Source organism: Hypanus sabinus, chromosome 5, assembly GCF_030144855.1.
Source record: "Hypanus sabinus isolate sHypSab1 chromosome 5, sHypSab1.hap1, whole genome shotgun sequence".
In the NCBI taxonomy this organism is placed as follows: Eukaryota; Metazoa; Chordata; class Chondrichthyes; order Myliobatiformes; family Dasyatidae; genus Hypanus; species Hypanus sabinus.
In genome coordinates, this window is record NC_082710.1 from 51,245,562 (window position 1) to 51,264,789 (window position 19,228).

Below are 19,228 nucleotides of genomic sequence, written 5' to 3' on the forward strand. Positions count from 1 at the left end.
CGCTGCCTCGAACAGTCACTCTCTACGGGATGCTGTGTCGCTGTGTCGAGTGGTCACTCTCCACGGGAGGCTGTGTCGCTGCCTCGAGCGGTCACTCCCTATGGGAGGCTGTGTCTCTGTGTCGAGCAGTCACTCTCTACGGGAGGCTGTGTCGCTGTGTCGAGTGGTCACTCTCCACGGGAGGCTGTGTCCCTGTGTCGATCGGTCATTCTCTAAGGGAGGCCGTGTCCCTGTGTCGAGCGGTCACTCTATAGGAGGCCGTGCCGCTGTGTCGAGCGTTCACTCACTATGGGAGGCTGTGTCCCTGTGTCGAGTGGTCACTCTCTACGGGAGGCTGTGTCGCTGCCTCGAACAGTCACTCTCTACGGGAGGCTGTGTCGCTGTGTCGAGTGGTCACTCTCCACGGGAGGCTGTGTCGCTGCCTCGAGCGGTCACTCTCAATGGGAGGCTGTGTCTCTGTGTCGAGTGGTCACTCTCCACGGGAGGCTGTGTCGCTGCCTCGAGCGGTCACTCTCTACGGGAGGCTGTGTCGCTGTGTCGAGTGGTCACTCTCCACGGGAGGCTGTGTCGCTGCCTCGAGCGGTCACTCTCTACGGGAGGCTGTGTCGCTGTGTCGAGTGGTCACTCTCCACGGGAGGCTGTGTCCCGGTGTCGATCGGTCATTCTCTACGGGAGTCTGTGTCCCAGTATCGAGCGGTCACTCTACGGGAGGCTGTGTCGCTGTCTCGAGTGGTCACACCCTACGGGAGGCTGTGTTACTGTCTCGAGCGGTCATTTTCTACGGGAGGCCGTGTCGCTGTGTCGAGCGGTCACTCTATGGGAGGCCGTGCCGCTGTGTCGAGCGTTCACTCACTATGGGAGGCTGTGTCCCTGTGTCGAGTGGTCACTCTCTACGGGAAGCTGTGTCGCTGCCTCGATCGGTCACTCCCTATGGGAGGCTGTGTCTCTGTGTCGAGCAGTCACTCTCTACGGGAGGCTGTGTCGCTGTGTCGAGTGGTCACTCTCCACGGGAGGCTGTGTCCCTGTGTCGATCGATCATTCTCTACGGGAGGCCGTGTCCCAGTATCGAGCGGTCACTCTACGGGAGGCTGTGTCCCTGTGTCGAGTGGTCACTCTCTACGGGAGGCTGTGTCGCTGTGTCGAGTGGTCACTCTCCACGGGAGGCTGTGTCCCTGTGTCGATCGGTCATTCTCTACGGGAGGCCGTGTCCCAGTATCGAGCGGTCACTCTACGGGAGGCTGTGTCCCTGTGTCGAGTGGTCACTCTCTACGGGAGGCAGTGTCGCTGTCTCGAGTGGTCACACCCTACGGGATGCTGTGCCTCTGTGTTCGAGCGGTCACTCCCTACGGGAGGCTGTGTCCCTGTGTCGAGTGGTCACTCTCTACGGGAGGCAGTGTCGCTGTCTCGAGTGGTCACACCCTACGGGATGCTGTGCCGCTGTGTCGGGCGGTCACACACTACGGGAGGCTGTGCCGCTGTCTCGAGCGGTCATTCTTTACGGGAGGCTGTGTCCCTGCATCGAGCGGTCACTCTACGGGAGGCCGTGCCGCTGTGTCGAGCGGTCACTCCCTACGGGAGGCTGTGTCCCTGTGTCGAGTGGTCACTCTCCACGGGAGTCTGTGTCCTTGTGTCGATCGGTCATTCTCTACGGGAGGCCGTGTCGCTGTCTCGAGAGGCCATTCTCTAAGGGAAGCAGTGCGGCTGTGTCGAGCGGTCACTCTCTACGAGAGGCTGTACCGCTGTGTCCAGTGGTCACTCCCTATGGGAGGCCGTGTCGCTGTATCGAGTGGTCACCCTCTACGGGAGGCCGTGTCCCTGTATCGAGTGGTCACTCTCTACGGGAGGCTGTGTCCCTGTGTCGAGAGGTCACTCTCTACTGGAAGCAGTGCAGCTGTGTCCAGTGGTCACTCTCTATGGGAGGCTGTGTTTCTGTGTCGAGTGGTCACTCTCTACGGGAGGCCGTGTCTCTGTGTCGAGTGGTCACTCTCTACGGGAAGTAGTGCGGCTGTGTCGAGCGGTCACTCTCTACGGGAGTCTGTGTCCCTATGTCGAGAGGTCACACTATACGGGAAGCAGTACGGGTGTGTTGAGCGGTCACTCTCTACGGGAGGCTGTGCCGCTGTGTCCAGTGGTCACTCTCTACGGGAGGCTGTGTCGCTGTCTCGAGCGGTCATTTTGTACAGGAGGCTGTGTCGCTGTCTCGAGAAGTCACTCTCTACGGGAGGCCGTGTCCCTGTATCGAGTGGTCACTCTCTAAGGGAAGCAGTGCGGCTGTGTCGAGCGGTCACTCTCTACGGGAGGCTGTGCCGCTGTGTCCAGTGGTCTCTCTCTACCGGAGGCCGGTCCCTGTATCGAGTGGTCACTCTCTACTGGAGTCTGTGTCCCTGTGTCGAGAGGTCACACTCTACTGGAAGCAGTGCGGCTGTGTCCAGTGGTCACTCTCTACGGGAGGCTGTGTCGCTGTGTCAAGCGGTCGCTCTGTACGGGAGGCCATGTCGCTGTATCGAACGGTCACTCTCTATGGGAGGCCGTGTCCCTGTGTCGAGCGGTCACTCTCTACGGAGGCTGTGTTCCTGTGTCGAGCAGTCTCTCTCTACGGGAGGCCGTGTCGCTGTGTCGAGTGGTCACTCTCTACGGGAGGCTGTGTCCCTGTATCGAGCGGTCACTCTACGGGAGGCCGTGCCTCTGTGTCGAGCGGTTACTCCCTACAGGAGGCTGTGCCGCTGTGTTGATCGGTCATTCTCTAAGGGAGGCCGTGTCCCTGTGTCGAGCGGTCACTCTATAGGAGGCCGTGCCGCTGTGTCGAGCGTTCACTCACTATGGGAGGCTGTGTCCCTGTGTCGAGTGGTCACTCTCTACGGGAAGCTGTGTCGCTGCCTCGAGCAGTCACTCTCTACGGGAGGCTGTGTCTCTGTGTCGAGCAGTCACTCTCTACGGGAGGCTGTGTCGCTGTGTCGAGTGGTCACTCTCCACGGGAGGCTGTGTCCCTGTGTCGATCTGTCATTCTCTACGGGAGGCCGTGTCCCAGTATCGAGCGGTCACTCTAAGGGAGGCTGTGTCCCTGTGTCGAGTGGTCACTCTCTACGGGAGGCTGTGTAGCTGTGTCGAGTGGTCACTCTCCACGGGAGGCTGTGTCCCTGTGTCGATCGGTCATTCTCTACGGGAGGCCGTGTCCCAGTATCGAGCGGTCACTCTACGGGAGGCTGTGTCCCTGTGTCGAGTGGTCACTCTCTACGGGAGGCAGTGTCGCTGTCTCGAGTGGTCACACCCTACGGGATGCTGTGCCTCTGTGTTCGAGCGGTCACTCCCTACGGGAGGCTGTGTCCCTGTGTCGAGTGGTCACTCTCTACGGGAGGCAGTGTCGCTGTCTCGAGTGGTCAAACCCTACGGGATGCTGTGCCGCTGTGTCGGGCGGTCACACACTACGGGAGGCTGTGCCGCTGTCTCGAGCGGTCATTCTCTACGGGAGGCTGTGTCCCTGCATCGAGCGGTCACTCTACGGGAGGCCGTGCCGCTGTGTCGAGCGGTCACTCCCTACGGGAGGCTGTGTCCCTGTGTCGAGTGGTCACTCTCCACGGCAGTCTGTGTCCTTGTGTCGATCGGTCATTCTCTACGGGAGGCCGTGTCGCTGTCTCGAGAGGCCATTCTCTAAGGGAAGCAGTGCGGCTGTGTCGAGCGGTCACTCTCTACGAGAGGCTGTACCGCTGTGTCCAGTGGTCACTCCCTATGGGAGGCCGTGTCGCTGTATCGAGTGGTCACCCTCTACGGGAGGCCGTGTCCCTGTATCGAGTGGTCACTCTCTACGGGAGGCTGTGTCCCTGTGTCGAGAGGTCACTCTCTACTGGAAGCAGTGCAGCTGTGTCCAGTGGTCACTCTCTATGGGAGGCTGTGTTTCTGTGTCGAGTGGTCACTCTCTACGGGAGGCCGTGTCTCTGTGTCGAGTGGTCACTCTCTACGGGAAGTAGTGCGGCTGTGTCGAGCGGTCACTCTCTACGGGAGGCTGTGTCCCTATGTCGAGAGGTCACACTATACGGGAAGCAGTACGGGTGTGTTGAGCGGTCACTCTCTACGGGAGGCTGTGCCGCTGTGTCCAGTGGTCTCTCTCTACCGGAGGCCGGTCCCTGTATCGAGTGGTCACTCTCTACTGGAGTCTGTGTCCCTGTGTCGAGAGGTCACACTCTACTGGAAGCAGTGCGGCTGTGTCCAGTGGTCACTCTCTACGGGAGGCTGTGTCGCTGTGTCAAGCGGTCGCTCTGTACGGGAGGCCATGTCGCTGTATCGAACGGTCACTCTCTATGGGAGGCCGTGTCCCTGTGTCGAGCGGTCACTCTCTACGGAGGCTGTGTTCCTGTGTCGAGCAGTCTCTCTCTACGGGAGGCCGTGTCGCTGTGTCGAGTGGTCACTCTCTACGGGAGGCTGTGTCCCTGTATCGAGCGGTCACTCTACGGGAGGCCGTGCCTCTGTGTCGAGCGGTCACTCCCTACAGGAGGCTGTGCCGCTGTGTTGATCGGTCATTCTCTAAGGGAGGCCGTGTCCCTGTGTCGAGCGTTCACTCACTATGGGAGGCTGTGTCCCTGTGTCGAGTGGTCACTCTCTACGGGAAGCTGTGTCGCTGCCTCGAGCAGTCACTCTCTACGGGAGGCTGTGTCGCTGTGTCGAGTGGTCACTCTTCACGGGAGGCTGTGTCGCTGCCTCGAGCGGTCACTCTCAATGGGAGGCTGTCTCTCTGTGTCGAGCAGTCACTCTCTACGGGAGGCTGTGTCGCTGTGTCGAGTGGTCACTCTCCACGGCAGGCTGTGTCCCTGTGTCGATCGGTCATTCTCTACGGGAGTCCGTGTCCCAGTATCGAGCGGTCACTCTCTACGGGAGGCAGTGTCGCTGTCTCGAGTGGTCACACCCTACGGGATGCTGTGCCTCTGTGTCGAGCGGTCACTCCCTACGGGAGGCTGTGTCCCTGTGTCGAGTGGTCACTCTCTACGGGAGGCAGTGTCGCTGTCTCGAGTGGTCACACCCTACGGGATGCTGTGCCGCTGTGTCGAGCGGTCACACACTACGGGAGGCTGTGCCGCTGTCTCGAGTGGTCACTCTCTATGGGAGGCTGTGTCCCTGCATCGAGCGGTCACTCTACGGGAGGCCGTGCCGCTGTCTCGAGCGGTCACTCCCCACGGGAGGCTGTGTCCCTGTGTCGAGTGGTCACTCTCTAAAGGAGGCTGTGTCGCAGTGTCAAGCGGTCACTCTCTACGGGAAGCAGTGCCGCTGTGTCGAGCGGTCACTCCCTACGGGAGGCTGTGTCCCTGTGTCGAGCGGTCACTCTCTACGGGAGGCTGCGTCGCTGTGTCGAGTGGTCACTCTCCACGGGAGTCTGTGTCCTTGTGTCGATCGGTCATTCTCTACGGGAGGCCGTGTCCCTGTATCGAGCGGTCACTCTACGGGAGGCTGTACCGCTGTGTCGAGCGGTCACTCCCTACGGGAGGTTGTGTCCCTGTGTCGAGTGGTCACTGTCTACGGGAGGCTGTGTCGCTGTCTCGAGCGGTCATTTTCTACGGGAGGCCGTGTCGCTGTGTCGAGCGGTCACTCTGTACGGGAGGCCGTGTCGCTGTGTCGAGCGGTCACTCTCTATGGGAGTCTGTGTCCCTGTGTCGAGAGGTCACTCTCTACTGGAAGCAGTGCGGCTGTGTCCAGTGGTCACTCTCTACGGGAGGCTGTGTCGCTGTGTCAAGCGGTCGCTCTGTACGGGAGGCCGTGTCGCTGTATCGAACGGTCACTCTCTATGGGAGGCTGTGTTCCTGTGTCGAGCAGTCTCTCTCTACGGGAGGCCGTGTCCCAGTATCGAGCGGTCACTCTACGGGAGGCTGTGCCTCTGTGTCGAGCGGTCACTCTCTACGGGAGGCTGTGGCCCTGTGTCGATTTGTCACTCTCTACGGGAGGCTGTGTCCCTGTATCGAGCAGTCACTCTACGGCAGGCTGTGTCGCTGTCTCGAGTGGTCACTCTCTACGGGAGGCTGTGTCCCTGTATTGAGTGGTCACTCTACGGGAGGCCGTGCCTCTGTGTCGAGCGGTCACTCCCTACGGGAGGCTGTGCCGCTGTGTTGATCGGTCATTCTCTAAGGGAGGCCGTGTCCCTGTGTCGAGCGGTCACTCTATAGGAGGCCGTGCCGCTGTGTCGAGCGTTCACTCACTATGGGAGGCTGTGTCCCTGTGTCGAGTGGTCACTCTCTACGGGAAGCTGTGTCGCTGCCTCGAACAGTCACTCTCTACGGGAGGCTGTGTCGCTGTGTCGAGTGGTCACTCTCCACGGGAGGCTGTGTCGCTGCCTCGAGCGGTCACTCTCAATGGGAGGCTGTGTCTCTGTGTCGAGCAGTCACTCTCTACGGGAGGCTGTGTCCCTGTGTCGATCGGTCATTCTCTACGGGAGTCCGTGTCCCAGTATCGAGCGGTCACTCTACGGGAGGCTGTGTCGCTGTCTCGAGTGGTCACACCCTACGGGATGCTGTGCCTCTGTGTCGAGCGGTCACTCTCTACGGGAGGCTGTGGCCCTGTGTCGAGTGGTCACTCTCTACGGGAGGCTGTGTCCCTGTATCGAGCAGTCACTCTACGGCAGGCTGTGTCGCTGTCTCGAGCGGTCACTCTCTATGGGAGGCTGTGTCCCTGCATCGAGCGGTCACTCTACGGGAGGCTGTGTCCCTGTGTCGAGTGGTCACTTTCTACGGGAGGCTGTGTCCCTGTGTCGAGTGGTCACTCTCCACGGGAGGCTGTGTTACTGTCTCGAGCGGTCATTTTCTACGGGAGGCCGTGTCGCTGTGTCGAGCGGTCACTCTATGGGAGGCCGTGCCGCTGTGTCGAGCTTTCACTCACTATGGGAGGCTGTGTCCCTGTGTCGAGTGGTCACTCTCTACGGGAAGCTGTGTCGCTGCCTCGATCGGTCACTCCCTATGGGAGGCTGTGTCTCTGTGTCGAGCAGTCACTCTCTACGGGAGGCTGTGTCGCTGTGTCGAGTGGTCACTCTCCACGGGAGGCTGTGTCCCTGTGTCGATCGGTCATTCTCTACGGGAGGCCGTGTCCCAGTATCGAGCGGTCACTCTACGGGAGGCTGTGTCCCTGTGTCGAGTGGTCACTCTCTACGGGAGGCAGTGTCGCTGTCTCGAGTGGTCACACCCTACGGGATGCTGTGCCTCTGTGTCGAGCGGTCACTCCCTACGGGAGGCTGTGTCCCTGTGTCGAGTGGTCACACCCTACGGGATGCTGTGCCGCTGTGTCGAGCGGTCACACACTACGGGAGGCTGTGCCGCTGTCTCGAGTGGTCACTCTCTATGGGAGGCAGTGTCGCTGTCTCGAGTGGTCACACCCTACGGGATGCTGTGCCTCTGTGTCGAGCGGTCACTCCCTACGGGAGGCTGTGTCCCTGTGTCGAGTGGTCACTCTCTACGGGAGGCAGTGTCGCTGTCTCGAGTGGTCACACCCTACGGGATGCTGTGCCGCTGTCTCGAGTGGTCACTCTCTACGGGAGGCAGTGTCGCTGTCTCGAGTGGTCACTCTCTATGGGAGGCTGTGTCCCTGCATCGAGCGGTCACTCTACGGGAGGCCGTGCCGCTGTGTCGAGCGGTCACTCCCTACGGGAGGCTGTGTCCCTGTGTCGAGCGGTCACTCCCTACGGGAGGCTGTGTCCCTGTGTCGAGCGGTCACTCTCTACGGGAGGCTGCGTCGCTGTGTCGAGTGGTCACTCTCCACGGGAGTCTGTGTCCTTGTATCGATCGGTCATTCTCTACGGGAGGCCGTGTCCCTGTATCGAGCGGTCACTCTACGGGAGGCTGTACCGCTGTGTCGAGCGGTCACTCCGTACGGGAGGTTGTGTCCCTGTGTCGAGTGGTCACTGTCTACGGGAGGCTGTGTCGCTGTCTCGAGCGGTCATTTTCTACGGGAGGCCGTGTCGCTGTGTCGAGCGGTCACTCTGTACGGGAGGCCGTGCCTCTGTGTCGAGCGTTCACTCACTATGGGAGGCTGTGTCCCTGTGTCGAGTGGTCACTCTCTACGGGAGGCTGTGTCGCTGTGTCGAGCAGTCACTCTCTACGGGAGGCTGTGTCGCTGTGTCAAGCGGTCGCTCTGTACGGGAGGCCGTGTCGCTGTATCGAACGGTCACTCTCTATGGGAGGCTGTGTTCCTGTGTCGAGCAGTCTCTCTCTACGGGAGGCCGTGTCCCAGTATCGAGCGGTCACTCTACGGGAGGCTGTGTCGCTGTCTCGAGTGGTCACACCCTACGGGATGCTGTGCCTCTGTGTCGAGCGGTCACTCTCTACGGGAGGCTGTGGCCCTGTGTCGAGTGGTCACTCTCTACGGGAGGCTGTGTCCCTGTATCGAGCAGTCACTCTACGGCAGGCTGTGTCGCTGTCTCGAGCGGTCACTCTCTATGGGAGGCTGTGTCCCTGCATCGAGCAGTCACTCTACGGGAGGCTGTGTCCCTGTGTCGAGTGGTCACTTTCTACGGGAGGCTGTGTCGCTGTCTCGAGCGGTCACTCTCTACGGGAAGCAGTGCGGCTGTGTCGAGCGGTCACTCTCTACGGGAGGCTGCGTCGCTGTGTCGAGTGGTCACTCTCCACGGGAGTCTGTGTCCTTGTGTCGATCGGTCATTCTCTACGGGAGGCCGTGTCCCTGTATCGAGCGGTCACTCTACGGGAGGCTGTACCGCTGTGTCGAGCGGTCACTCCCTACGGGAGGTTGTGTCCCTGTGTCGAGTGGTCACTGTCTACGGGAGGCTGTGTTACTGTCTCGAGCGGTCATTTTCTACGGGAGGCCGTGTCACTGTGTCGAGCGGTCACTCTCTATGGGAGGCTGTGTCCCTGTATCGAGCGGTCACTCTACGGGAGGCCGTGCCTCTGTGTCAAGCAGTCACTCCCTACGGGAGACTGTGCCGCTGTGTTGATCGGTCATTCTCTAAGGGAGGCCGTGTCCCTGTGTCGAGCGGTCACTCTATGGGAGGCCGTGCCGCTGTGTCGAGCGTTCACTCACTATGGGAGGCTGTGTCCCTGTGTCGAGTGGTCACTCTCTACGGGAAGCTGTGTCGCTGCCTTGATCGGTCACTCCCTATGGGAGGCTGTGTCTCTGTGTCGAGCAGTCACTCTCTACGGGAGGCTGTGTCGCTGTGTCGAGTGGTCACTCTCCACGGGAGGCTGTGTCCCTGTGTCGATCGGTCATTCTCTACGAGAGGCCGTGTCCCAGTATCGAGCGGTCACTCTACGGGAGGCTGTGTCCCTGTGTCGAGTGGTCACTCTCTACGGGAGGCAGTGTCGCTGTCTCGAGTGGTCACACCCTACGGGATGCTGTGCCTCTGTGTCGAGCGGTCACTCCCTACGGGAGGCTGTGTCCCTGTGTCGAGTGGTCACTCTCTACGGGAAGCTGTGTCGCTGTCTCGATCGGTCACTCCCTATGGGAGGCTGTGTCTCTGTGTCGAGTGGTCACTCTCCACGGGAGGCTGTGTCCCTGTGTCGATCGGTCATTCTCTACGGGAGGCCGTGTCCCAGTATTGAGCGGTCACTCTACGGGAGGCTGTGTGCCTGTGTCGAGTGGTCACTCTCTACGGGAGGCAGTGTCGCTGTCTCGAGTGGTTACACCCTACGGGATGCTGTGCCTCTGTGTCGAGCGGTCACTCCCTACGGGAGGCTGTGTCCCTGTGTCGAGTGGTCACTCTCTACGGGAGGCAGTGTCGCTGTCTCGAGTGGTCACACCCTACGGGATGCTGTGCCGCTGTGTCGAGCGGTCACACACTACGGGAGGCTGTGCCGCTGTCTCGAGCGGTCACTCTCTATGGGAGGCTGTGTCCCTGCATCGAGCGGTCACTCTACGGGAGGCCGTGCCGCTGTGTCGAGCAGTCACTCCCTACGGGAGGCTGTGTCCCTGTGTCGAGTGGTCACTCTCTACAGGAGGCTGTGTCGCAGTGTCAAGCGGTCACTCTCTACGGGAAGCAGTGCCGCTGTGTCGAGCGGTCACTCCCTACGGGAGGCTGTGTCCCTGTGTCGAGCGGTCACTCTCTACGGGAGGCTGCGTCGCTGTGTCGAGTGGTCACTCTCCACGGGAGTCTGTGTCCTTGTGTCGATCGGTCATTCTCTACGGGAGGCCGTGTCCCTGTATCGAGCGGTCACTCTACGGGAGGCTGTACCGCTGTGTCGAGCGGTCACTCCCTACGGGAGGTTGTGTCCCTGTGTCGAGTGGTCACTGTCTACGGGAGGCTGTGTCGCTGTCTCGAGCGGTCATTTTCTACGGGAGGCCGTGTCGCTGTGTCGAGCGGTCACTCTCTACGGGAGGCCGTGTCGCTGTGTCGAGCGGTCACTCCCTACGGGAGGCTGTGCCGCTGTGTCGAGCGGTCACTCCCTATGGGAGGCTGTGTCGAGCGGTCACTCTCTACAGGAGGCTGTGTCGCAGTCTCGAGCGGTCACTCTCTACGGGAGGCTGTCTCGCTGTGTCGAGCGGTCACTCTCTATGGGAGGCTGTGTCCCTGTGTCGAGAGGTCACTCTCTACGGGAAGCAGTGCGGCTGTGTCGAGCGGTCTCTCTCGACGGGTGGCCGTGTCCCTCTATCGAGTGGTCACTCTCTATGGGAGGCCCTGTCCCTGTGTCGAGCGGTCGCTCTCTACGGGAGGCTGTGCCGCTGTGTCCAGTGATCACTCTCTACGGGAGGCTGTGTCGCTGTGTCAAGCGGTCATTCTCTACGGGAGGCCGTGCCGCTGTATCGAGCCGTCACTCTCTGCGGGAGGCCGTGTCCGTGTCGAGCGGTCATTCTCTACGGGAGGCTCTGCCGCTGTGTCGAGCGGTCACTCTCTACGGAAGGCTGTGTCCCTGTGTCGAGCAGTCACTCTCTAAGGGAGACCGTGTCCCTGTGTCGAGCGTTCATTCTCTACGAGAGGCCGTGTCGCTGTGTCAAGCGGTCAGTCTCTGCGGGAGGCTGTGTCCCTGTTTCGAGCGGTCGCTCTCTACGGGAGGCCGGTCGCTGTGTCGAGCGGTCGCTCTCTACGGGAGGCTGTGTTCTCTGTGTCGAGCGGTCGCTCTCTACGGGAGGCTGTGCCACTGTGTCCAGTGGTCACTCTCTACGGCAGGCTGTGTCCCTGTGTCGAGCGGTCTCTGTCTACGGAAGACTCTGTCCCTGTGTCGAGCTGTCACTCCCTACGGGAGGCTGTGTCCCTATGTCGAGCGGTCACTCTCTACGGGATGCTTTGTCGCTGTTACGAGCGGTCGCTCTCTACGGGAGGCTGTGCCGCTGTGTTGGGCAAGCAGCTAACTGTCCTTTCGTACCTCTCACAACTGCTGTCCATGTCCTGTCCAGTCATTCTAGCCAGTGACTTCAATTCCATCACTGCGCAACCAGACAATCCAGCAGTGCTGAAAGGAGACTGGACAACAGCTCTAGAACCCTGTTCGAAACAGTTAAAGGTGCAAAGATGTGCAATGCCTTTAGTACCCCGTTTGCTACTGACCCAGAACAGGCTTAAGTCCTGGATAGATGTCTTCTTCATGTTGAATGCAGTCACAATCAGTGTTTTCCTTTGACCACTGTCTCCTTTGAACTTGCTGTCAGTTACAGGGATCCAGAAGACAGACAGGGAGATGCAGTTGAGTGCCAAGCCTCTGACCCGAGAGAACATTGAGGAATTAAAGAGGGATTAAATAAGTTGGAGGTCTGTGAAGCCCCTCTTTGACTCTCTGATTCACCGGTGGGAAGCAACTGAGGAAAATATCAAATGGTTATTCTTCTTCAAAGGTGTTCAGAAAGCCAGACAGAGTCAGACGGAGTTGTGCCAACTCCAGACAGAATTGCCGAAACTTCTCCTCCTGCAGTCGAGGAGGCTGGATGTGAGAGAGGAGGTCTGAGAGTGAAGGGCTGACAAGCTGTGGTTTTTGCCACAGAAATCAAGTCACCTTCTGATCAAGGGTTTGCTTTCTGGAGTAGGGTGAGACATGCTCATGCTTCTTCTTCCAAAAGGTTCACAAGCAAACACTATGATCCTTAGCCTTAAGGAAGAGGACAGCTCAGTAACGTACCCACAGACAGACTAACTGAAGATCTGTAGATCCTTTCACGCCAGTGATAGTAAGATCTTAAACAGAACAGCCTCCCAGAATTTTCTGTCTTCCGTTATAGAGGTGCTATATGACAGTAAGTGTGAAAGTGTGGATCAGCCACTGTCCCTGAAGGTGCTGACTGGCTCCATGGAATGGGAATCAGAAATTGGATCCAACTGCTTTCACACAGGTATCAGTAGTACAGTCCAATTTAATATATAGAAGATGGATAGGTTCCCTATCAAGTCTGGAATCACACAGGGTTATCCATTCTCCCTGTATTGTTTATGCATTGCATTGAACCCTTTGCCAAATACATCAGGGAGACCGACAGTATAAGAGTGGTGAGATTACGAGGCAGTGAAGGCACACACTTCTTCCTGGACATGAACAATGTTGCTATCTTCTACTCAGGCCCATGGTCAGCTTTAAGATTGATCAGCATCTACAACCAGTTTGAGATTGTATCAGGGGCAAACTCTTGGTCTTGCAGCACAGCGAGATGCTTGTAAGGGAATGCTGCAGACTGGTACAGTCCAGTCTTCAGGAGTACATGCTGAGGGATTCATTGACGCTCAATGCACTGGGGAGAAGGATCACTGTCTCGGTTCCCTCTGCTACTGCACATGGAGAGGTAGAGTTCTTGAATAATGAAAGTGCAATCACCTCAGGGAGCCACATGCATGGAATTGACTCGATGTTTGTGTCTTTTTTCGTTCTACTACAAAATGTAACAACCATGAATGTAAAAGTTATATGCAGTCTCTTCCTTTGCATACACTTTAAACTAAGAATAAATTTCATTTGTGAAGTTAAAAAAGTTGTTCTTCTGTACTCTATAAATTTAAGCTCACTGCAACCTTTGCTCACAAAATCCTAACTTGCACTAAGTCATATTCACGAATTATGCCTGCATTTGTTCACCTATATTAACTCCCAGCTTTTACCTTGGACTTTAAAATAGATCTGGTTTTCAGATTCACACTATGTCCCTTCCTCCCTATGTAGCCAACTCCAGGCCTGTCAATCTCCAGTATAACAGCACTCCTCCATTTCTGGATATTTACATGCCCCTAGTTCTAAATTACTCTGGTACTAACAGTTCTGCAATAAGAATAATGGCAGCTGACATTCTTAAAACAAAACTTCTCCACAGGACAAATTATAGAGTAAAATAGAAATCCTTAGTATACTACCTGTTGTTCCTGAAGTGAATATATAAAGAAAGGGAGATTTCAACTGGACTGTAGATTTCCACGTTGCTGGCACAGGACTCTCAGGTGCTTTTTCTACTTTATCTGCAAGAGTATCCACTCCTTGGTATATGCAACTTTTTGCCATGATCCATACTGATATATTCTTCTCCTTGATGCTTGCAAGAATGTCTTTCACAGCATCAATTAGATCTGCAGATCATGAAAAAAAATCAACACAATTTCACATACATTAAAAATTTAGATATTACTAATCACCTACTTGTAAATCTAAGGAAATAATAAGTTAAACAGTCTTTTACTGTTATAGTGCCATTTGATCTATCAACTCACCTTCATTCTGGTAATTATTAAAGAGGCAGAGGAATAGGACAGCCGTCAAAAATAGAGCAATGAAAATCAAAATGCACCAGATAGTTGAACTGCAGTAGTGCAACATCCTCTGTGGTTTAAAAGATGTTATAGGGAAGTGCAGAAGTCGGGGAGGGGGTGGAATGGTGCCCCATGGGTGGCATGAGAGTGTAGCGGTTACCACAATGTTCTACCTGGTTCAATTTCCACCACTGTCTGTAAGGAGTTTGCATGTTCTCCCTGTGAACGTCTGGGTTCCTTCCGGATGCTCCAGTTGACTCCCACAGTCCAAAGATGTACCAGTTGGCAGGTAACTTGGGCTTTGTAAGTTCTCCCTTGATTATGCTAGGATTAAATTGGGGGCAGAGTGACTCATAGGGCCTATTCCATGCTGTATGTCAATAAATAAATTATTATCCTCCTAAAAATAATGAAAATACTTTAGGAAATTCGTTCTGGCCAAGGGTCTTGGCCCTAAATGCCGACAGTGCTTCTTCCCATAGATGCTGCCTGGCCTGCTGTGTTCCATCAGCATTTTGTGTGCGTTACTTTAGGAAATGTTGGGTAGGTTTTCTCCAGGAGCTTCAGTTTCCTCCCACAACCCAAAGAGGTGCTGATTGGTTAATTGACTACAATAAATCACCCCTTTATCTAGCATAATAGCAAAAAGAACTAAAGGAAGCTTACGGACATGAGTGGGAGAAAATATATTACATAAATACAGGGAAGTAAGGAAAGGAGGAGTAATCAAGGTTGTATAATTTATATAAAATATACTTTAAATCTTTGAATCATTGAATATAAGTAGGATGGCTCCATTAGCAGCTGGCATGGATCCAAGGCAGCAAATTGCCAAACCCTTCTTTGATATTCCTGGTTACACATATAGTCCCATAGAAATCAGATTTAACATTGTACAACACATTTCTAGTTAGACTAGGAATTTCCACAGCAAATTTTGTCTTTTAGTAAATTAGCATATAAAACTAATACTGCTTTGTTCCATTTGGAAGCAAATCTGTTGATTCATGAATGCTTAGTTAACTGAGTACATAATTACACTGTCTTCCTGCATTTTCTACACTCGCAAAGTTTCTCATTCTAACTTACTGCTCATTACGCCACTGGCATTTAAGACAGCATTGAAAGTCCTCCACATCTGTCTGTATAAATGGATTCTTCATTGTTATTTCCATAACAATTGTTTTTTGACCATCAGTGTTGTTAGCTCTGAGCTGAGCCCACAAACCTGGATGACTGGTGGACCATGCTTAGCCTGGCCTCTACCTGTTCGGCATGGGTGACCCTAACAACAGTCAAAGCACAAGGCCCTGACTCCAGCTAACGTAGCTCTTCTGATCATTGAGGAACGCAAGTTTGTGGCCCTCTTGGAAGCTTTCTAACAGCATGGTTGAAATATTTACAGCATTTAGATTGCACAGATTCTAGAAAATGGTAGGAATTTAGCATGCTTTTCCCATTTATTCCCTTCATCGTTCCCAAATAGCCTGACTCTTAGATCTCTAACAGGGCTTCAAAATATATAATCATCAGGACAAATCCATTCAAAACTTTTCTGGAAACTGTTTTGCTATCTATCAAAGCTGTCAAGATTTCTCAGCGTCTTTAAATGCAGTTTTGAAAACATTTAAAAACTAGTAAATTGTTGCATACAGTTAAAATTCTTTCAAATTAGTAAATGCTCCATTAATCTTCAATGGGGGTGCATTGTCTGCAAATCAGCAACATAGCCTGGTAAGCTAAATAAAGACTTCTATGTTCATGCAGGAGTCTCAAATTTGCCAACATCTATAGGGGTAAACGCTAGAAACTCCATGCGAAACTTTCAGCATTTAAATAGCAAAATCTAGACCATAATTTCTTTCAATTACTTGAAAGCTATCATAATGATCAATTCTAATTGTTCAGCATATCAACGTAAGCAAGGCTGAACATCCAGTATTCATTTTGGGAATCTTTTAATGATATGATTTGTAATAGAAATGTCGTCTAGGAGTATTGGAGTTAATATTCCTGTATCACTTTCATAATCAAAATATCTAGATAAGCTTTAGTTTCAAGTAACTTAATACCTAAAAGGTTTTGCCATGTTTAGTGACTTATAAAACAAGACCTGCAGACTGGCTGTAACATGCAAATGTTATAATAAGATTACATCAGACCCTTCCTCTGCTTTTAAATAAAATTACTGTTTCACTTTGTATGACAGAGCTTGTGTAAAAGGAAAACAATAGAGATTGTCAACATATTTTCCAGTTACTGGGGCAATTTTTTGTCCTTTATTTGGCAGTATCTCCATCCGGCATCAACTGAGGAACAAATGTGCTGGAAGCACAACAACACTGAACTGTTTCTAGTTTTCAATCCTAAATGAGTAAAATTGAAGCTGAGCAAAAACTTCCAATGACTACTCTCACAGTTATGTTATTGTTTCTATCAAGTTGGCAATGGAATTATTGATGATTCTGAGAAAAGCACCAAAAACACTAAATAAATATCTATAATATTTGAATAATGGTAACAGGGACACACATGTGAATCAGTAAACAGTGGCGGGGCAGTGTAATAGCTACAGAGTTTTCTGAAAATATAAGTTAAATAACAGCACACAATACAGAAGACAGTGGATTCTAGTTAATTGGGCCATCAGTTTATCAGGGCAGCCACTTATTTGGGACAACTCTTAAAGAACAAAAACTAATTGAGAAAATAGCGTTAGTTGCATGTACTTGTTTCATGTTATCCATCTGGGCCAATGATTTTTGATAATTTAATTTTATTATTTTGACTTTAAACGTTTCAGACCCTTGCAAAAATGCCATGGAAAGATTTGACACTAGCCGAGAAAATTACTGTCTCCCCCGAACCTCACTCAACATCAGCTGGCAGAAATCTACAATTGCATGCTTGATACATCAGCCAGATAAACTGCGAGAAGAATGGGCATTATGCTGGGGACAACAGCGAACATCCCAAACACAAAAGCATGAAGGTAAAGATCCAAGATATTCAAGAGGCTCTCAGTCAGTGGCTATCCATTGTAACTGGGTGAGGTGTGCATCTCAGTGGACCAATGTTAATTAAAAATCAAGTCAGGGGAGCTAGCGAAGAAGCTGGTCATGAAGATTTTGTCAAATGCTGACACCAGATTATATTCAAGAAAGCATACAGCAAAAAAGGTAGTGCTGATTCTGTGTGTGCAGAAACATGGAAATCTACAAAATTCCCTTACTCGCTTCCAAAATTTTGAGCAGATGGTATCTACAATGCTGATTAAAGAGGAATTTTTTTTATATTGTGGCACACCAAATGGTTCCCTTGGATACAAACACATAATTAAAATAAGACGATAAGATATAGCAGCAGAAGTAGGCCATTCGGCCCAGCGAGTCTGCTCTGCCATTCAATCATGGGCTGATCCAATTCTTCCAGTCATCCCCACTCCCCTGCCTTCTCCCCAGACCCTTTGATGCCCCAGCTAATCAGGAATCCATCTATCTCTGCCTTAAATGCACCCAATGACTTGACCTCCACAGGTGCTTGTGGCAATGAATTTCACAGATTTACCATCCTCTGACTAAAGTAATTTCTCCGCATTGTTGTTCTAAATGGACATCCTTCAATCCTAAAGTCATGCCCTCTTGTCCTAGACTGCCCTACCATGGAAAATAACTTTGCCATATCTAATCTGTTCAGGACTTTTAACATTTGGAATGTTTCTGAGATCCCTCTTCATTCTCCTGAACTCCAGGGAAAACAGCCCAACAGCTGCCAGATGTTTCTCATGTGGTAACCCTACCATTCCTGGAAGCTCATGAATCTTTTCTGAACCCTTTCCAATGTTAGTATATCCTTTCTAAAATAAGGAGCTGAAAACTGTGCACAATACTCCAAGTATAGTCTCACAATTGCCTTTTAGAGCTTCAACATCACATCCCTGTAATTGTATTCTATACCTCTAGAATGAATGCGAATACTGCATTAACCTTTTTCAACACTGACTCAACATGGAGGTTAACCTTTACGGTATCCTGCACAAGCACTCATAAGTCCCTTTGTATCTCTGCATTTTGAATTCCCTCCCCATCTAAATAATAGTCTGCCCATTTATTTCTTCTACCAAAATCCATGACCATACACTTCCCAACATTGTATTTCATTTGCCACTTCTTTTACCACTCCTCTAAACAATCTAAGTCTCTCTGCAGGCTCTCTGTTTCCTCAATACTATCCACTCCTCCACCTATCTTTGTATTGTTGGCAAATTTAGCTACAAATCCATTAATCCCATAGTCCAAATCACTGACATACGTCATAAAAAGCAGCAGTCTCAAAACTGACCCCTGTGGAACTCCACTGGTAATCGGCAGCCAGCCAGAATAGGATCCATTTATTCTCACCCTCTGTTTTCTGCCAACCAGCCAATGCTCCACCCATGCTAGTAACTTCCTTGTAATTCCATGGGCTCTTATCTTGCTAAGCGGTCTCATGTGTGACACCATAACAAAGGCCTTCTGAAAATCCAAGTACACCACATCTACTACATCTCCTTTGTCTACCCTGTTTGTAATTTCCTCAAAAAATTACAGGAGGTTAGTCAGGCAGGATTTTCCTTTCAGCTGGCTTTGGCCTATCTTGTCATGTGCCTCCAGGTATTCCATAATCTCATCCCCAGTAATCAATTCCAACAACTTCCCAACCACTGATATCAGGCTAGCAGGTCTATTGTTTCCTTTCTGCTGCCTCCTACCTTTCTTAATAGCAGATCTCTCCAGCTACTTCCTTCAGAACCTGAGGGTGCATTCCATCAGGTCCAGGAGATTTATCCACCCTCAGACCATTAAGCTTCCTGAGCACTTTCTCAGTCATAATTTTTACTGCATATACTTCACTTCCCTGACACTCTTGAATGTCCAGTATACTGCAAATGTCTTCCACTGTGAAGACTGATGCAAAATATGCATTCAGTTCATCTGCCATCTCTACGTCTCTCAATGCAATATCTCCAGAGTCATTTTCTATTGGTCCTGTATCTACCCTCAACTCTCTTTTACCCTTTATATACTTAAAAAATCTTTTAGTATCTTCTTTGATATTAGTCACCAGCTTCCTTCCTAATGAACTTCTTAGGTTCCTTCTGCAAGTTTTTAAAAGCTTCCCAATCCTCTATCTTCCCACTAGCTTTGGCTTCCTTGTATGCCCTCTCTTTTGCTTTTACTTTGGCTCTGACTTGAATTGTCAGCCATGGTAGTGTCCTTCTTCCCTTTGAAAATTTCTTCTTATTTGTAAGATATCTGTCTTGCACCTTTCTCATTTTTCACAGAGACTCCAGCCATCGCTGCTCTGCTGTCCTTCCTGCTAGTGTCCCTTTCTCCCTTTCCAGTCAAATTTGGCCAGTTCCCCTCTCATGCCATTGTAATTTCCTTTATTCCACTGAAGTACCAACATGATGGAATTTAGCTTCTCCTTCTCAAATTTCAAAGTGAACTCGATCATTTTGCTTAAGCTCTCTTATCATCTCCAGATCATTGCACAACACCCAATCCAGCACAGCCACTTTCATGTTAAATATCCAACGATTATCATGACATCGTC

General features: G+C 52.4%; 1 protein-coding gene across 1 annotated transcript in view; it reads right to left on the reverse strand.

Moving 5' to 3' along the window:
• The window catches only part of LOC132394147 (long-chain fatty acid transport protein 6-like), a 158,864-nt gene that overhangs the window by 133,260 nt on the left and 6,376 nt on the right, over positions 1 to 19,228 (reverse strand). Inside the window, exon 2 of the mRNA XM_059969943.1 lies at positions 13,244 to 13,453. Coding sequence (XP_059825926.1) covers positions 13,244 to 13,453 — 210 coding nt within the window. The remainder of the gene's footprint in view (positions 1 to 13,243; positions 13,454 to 19,228) is intronic.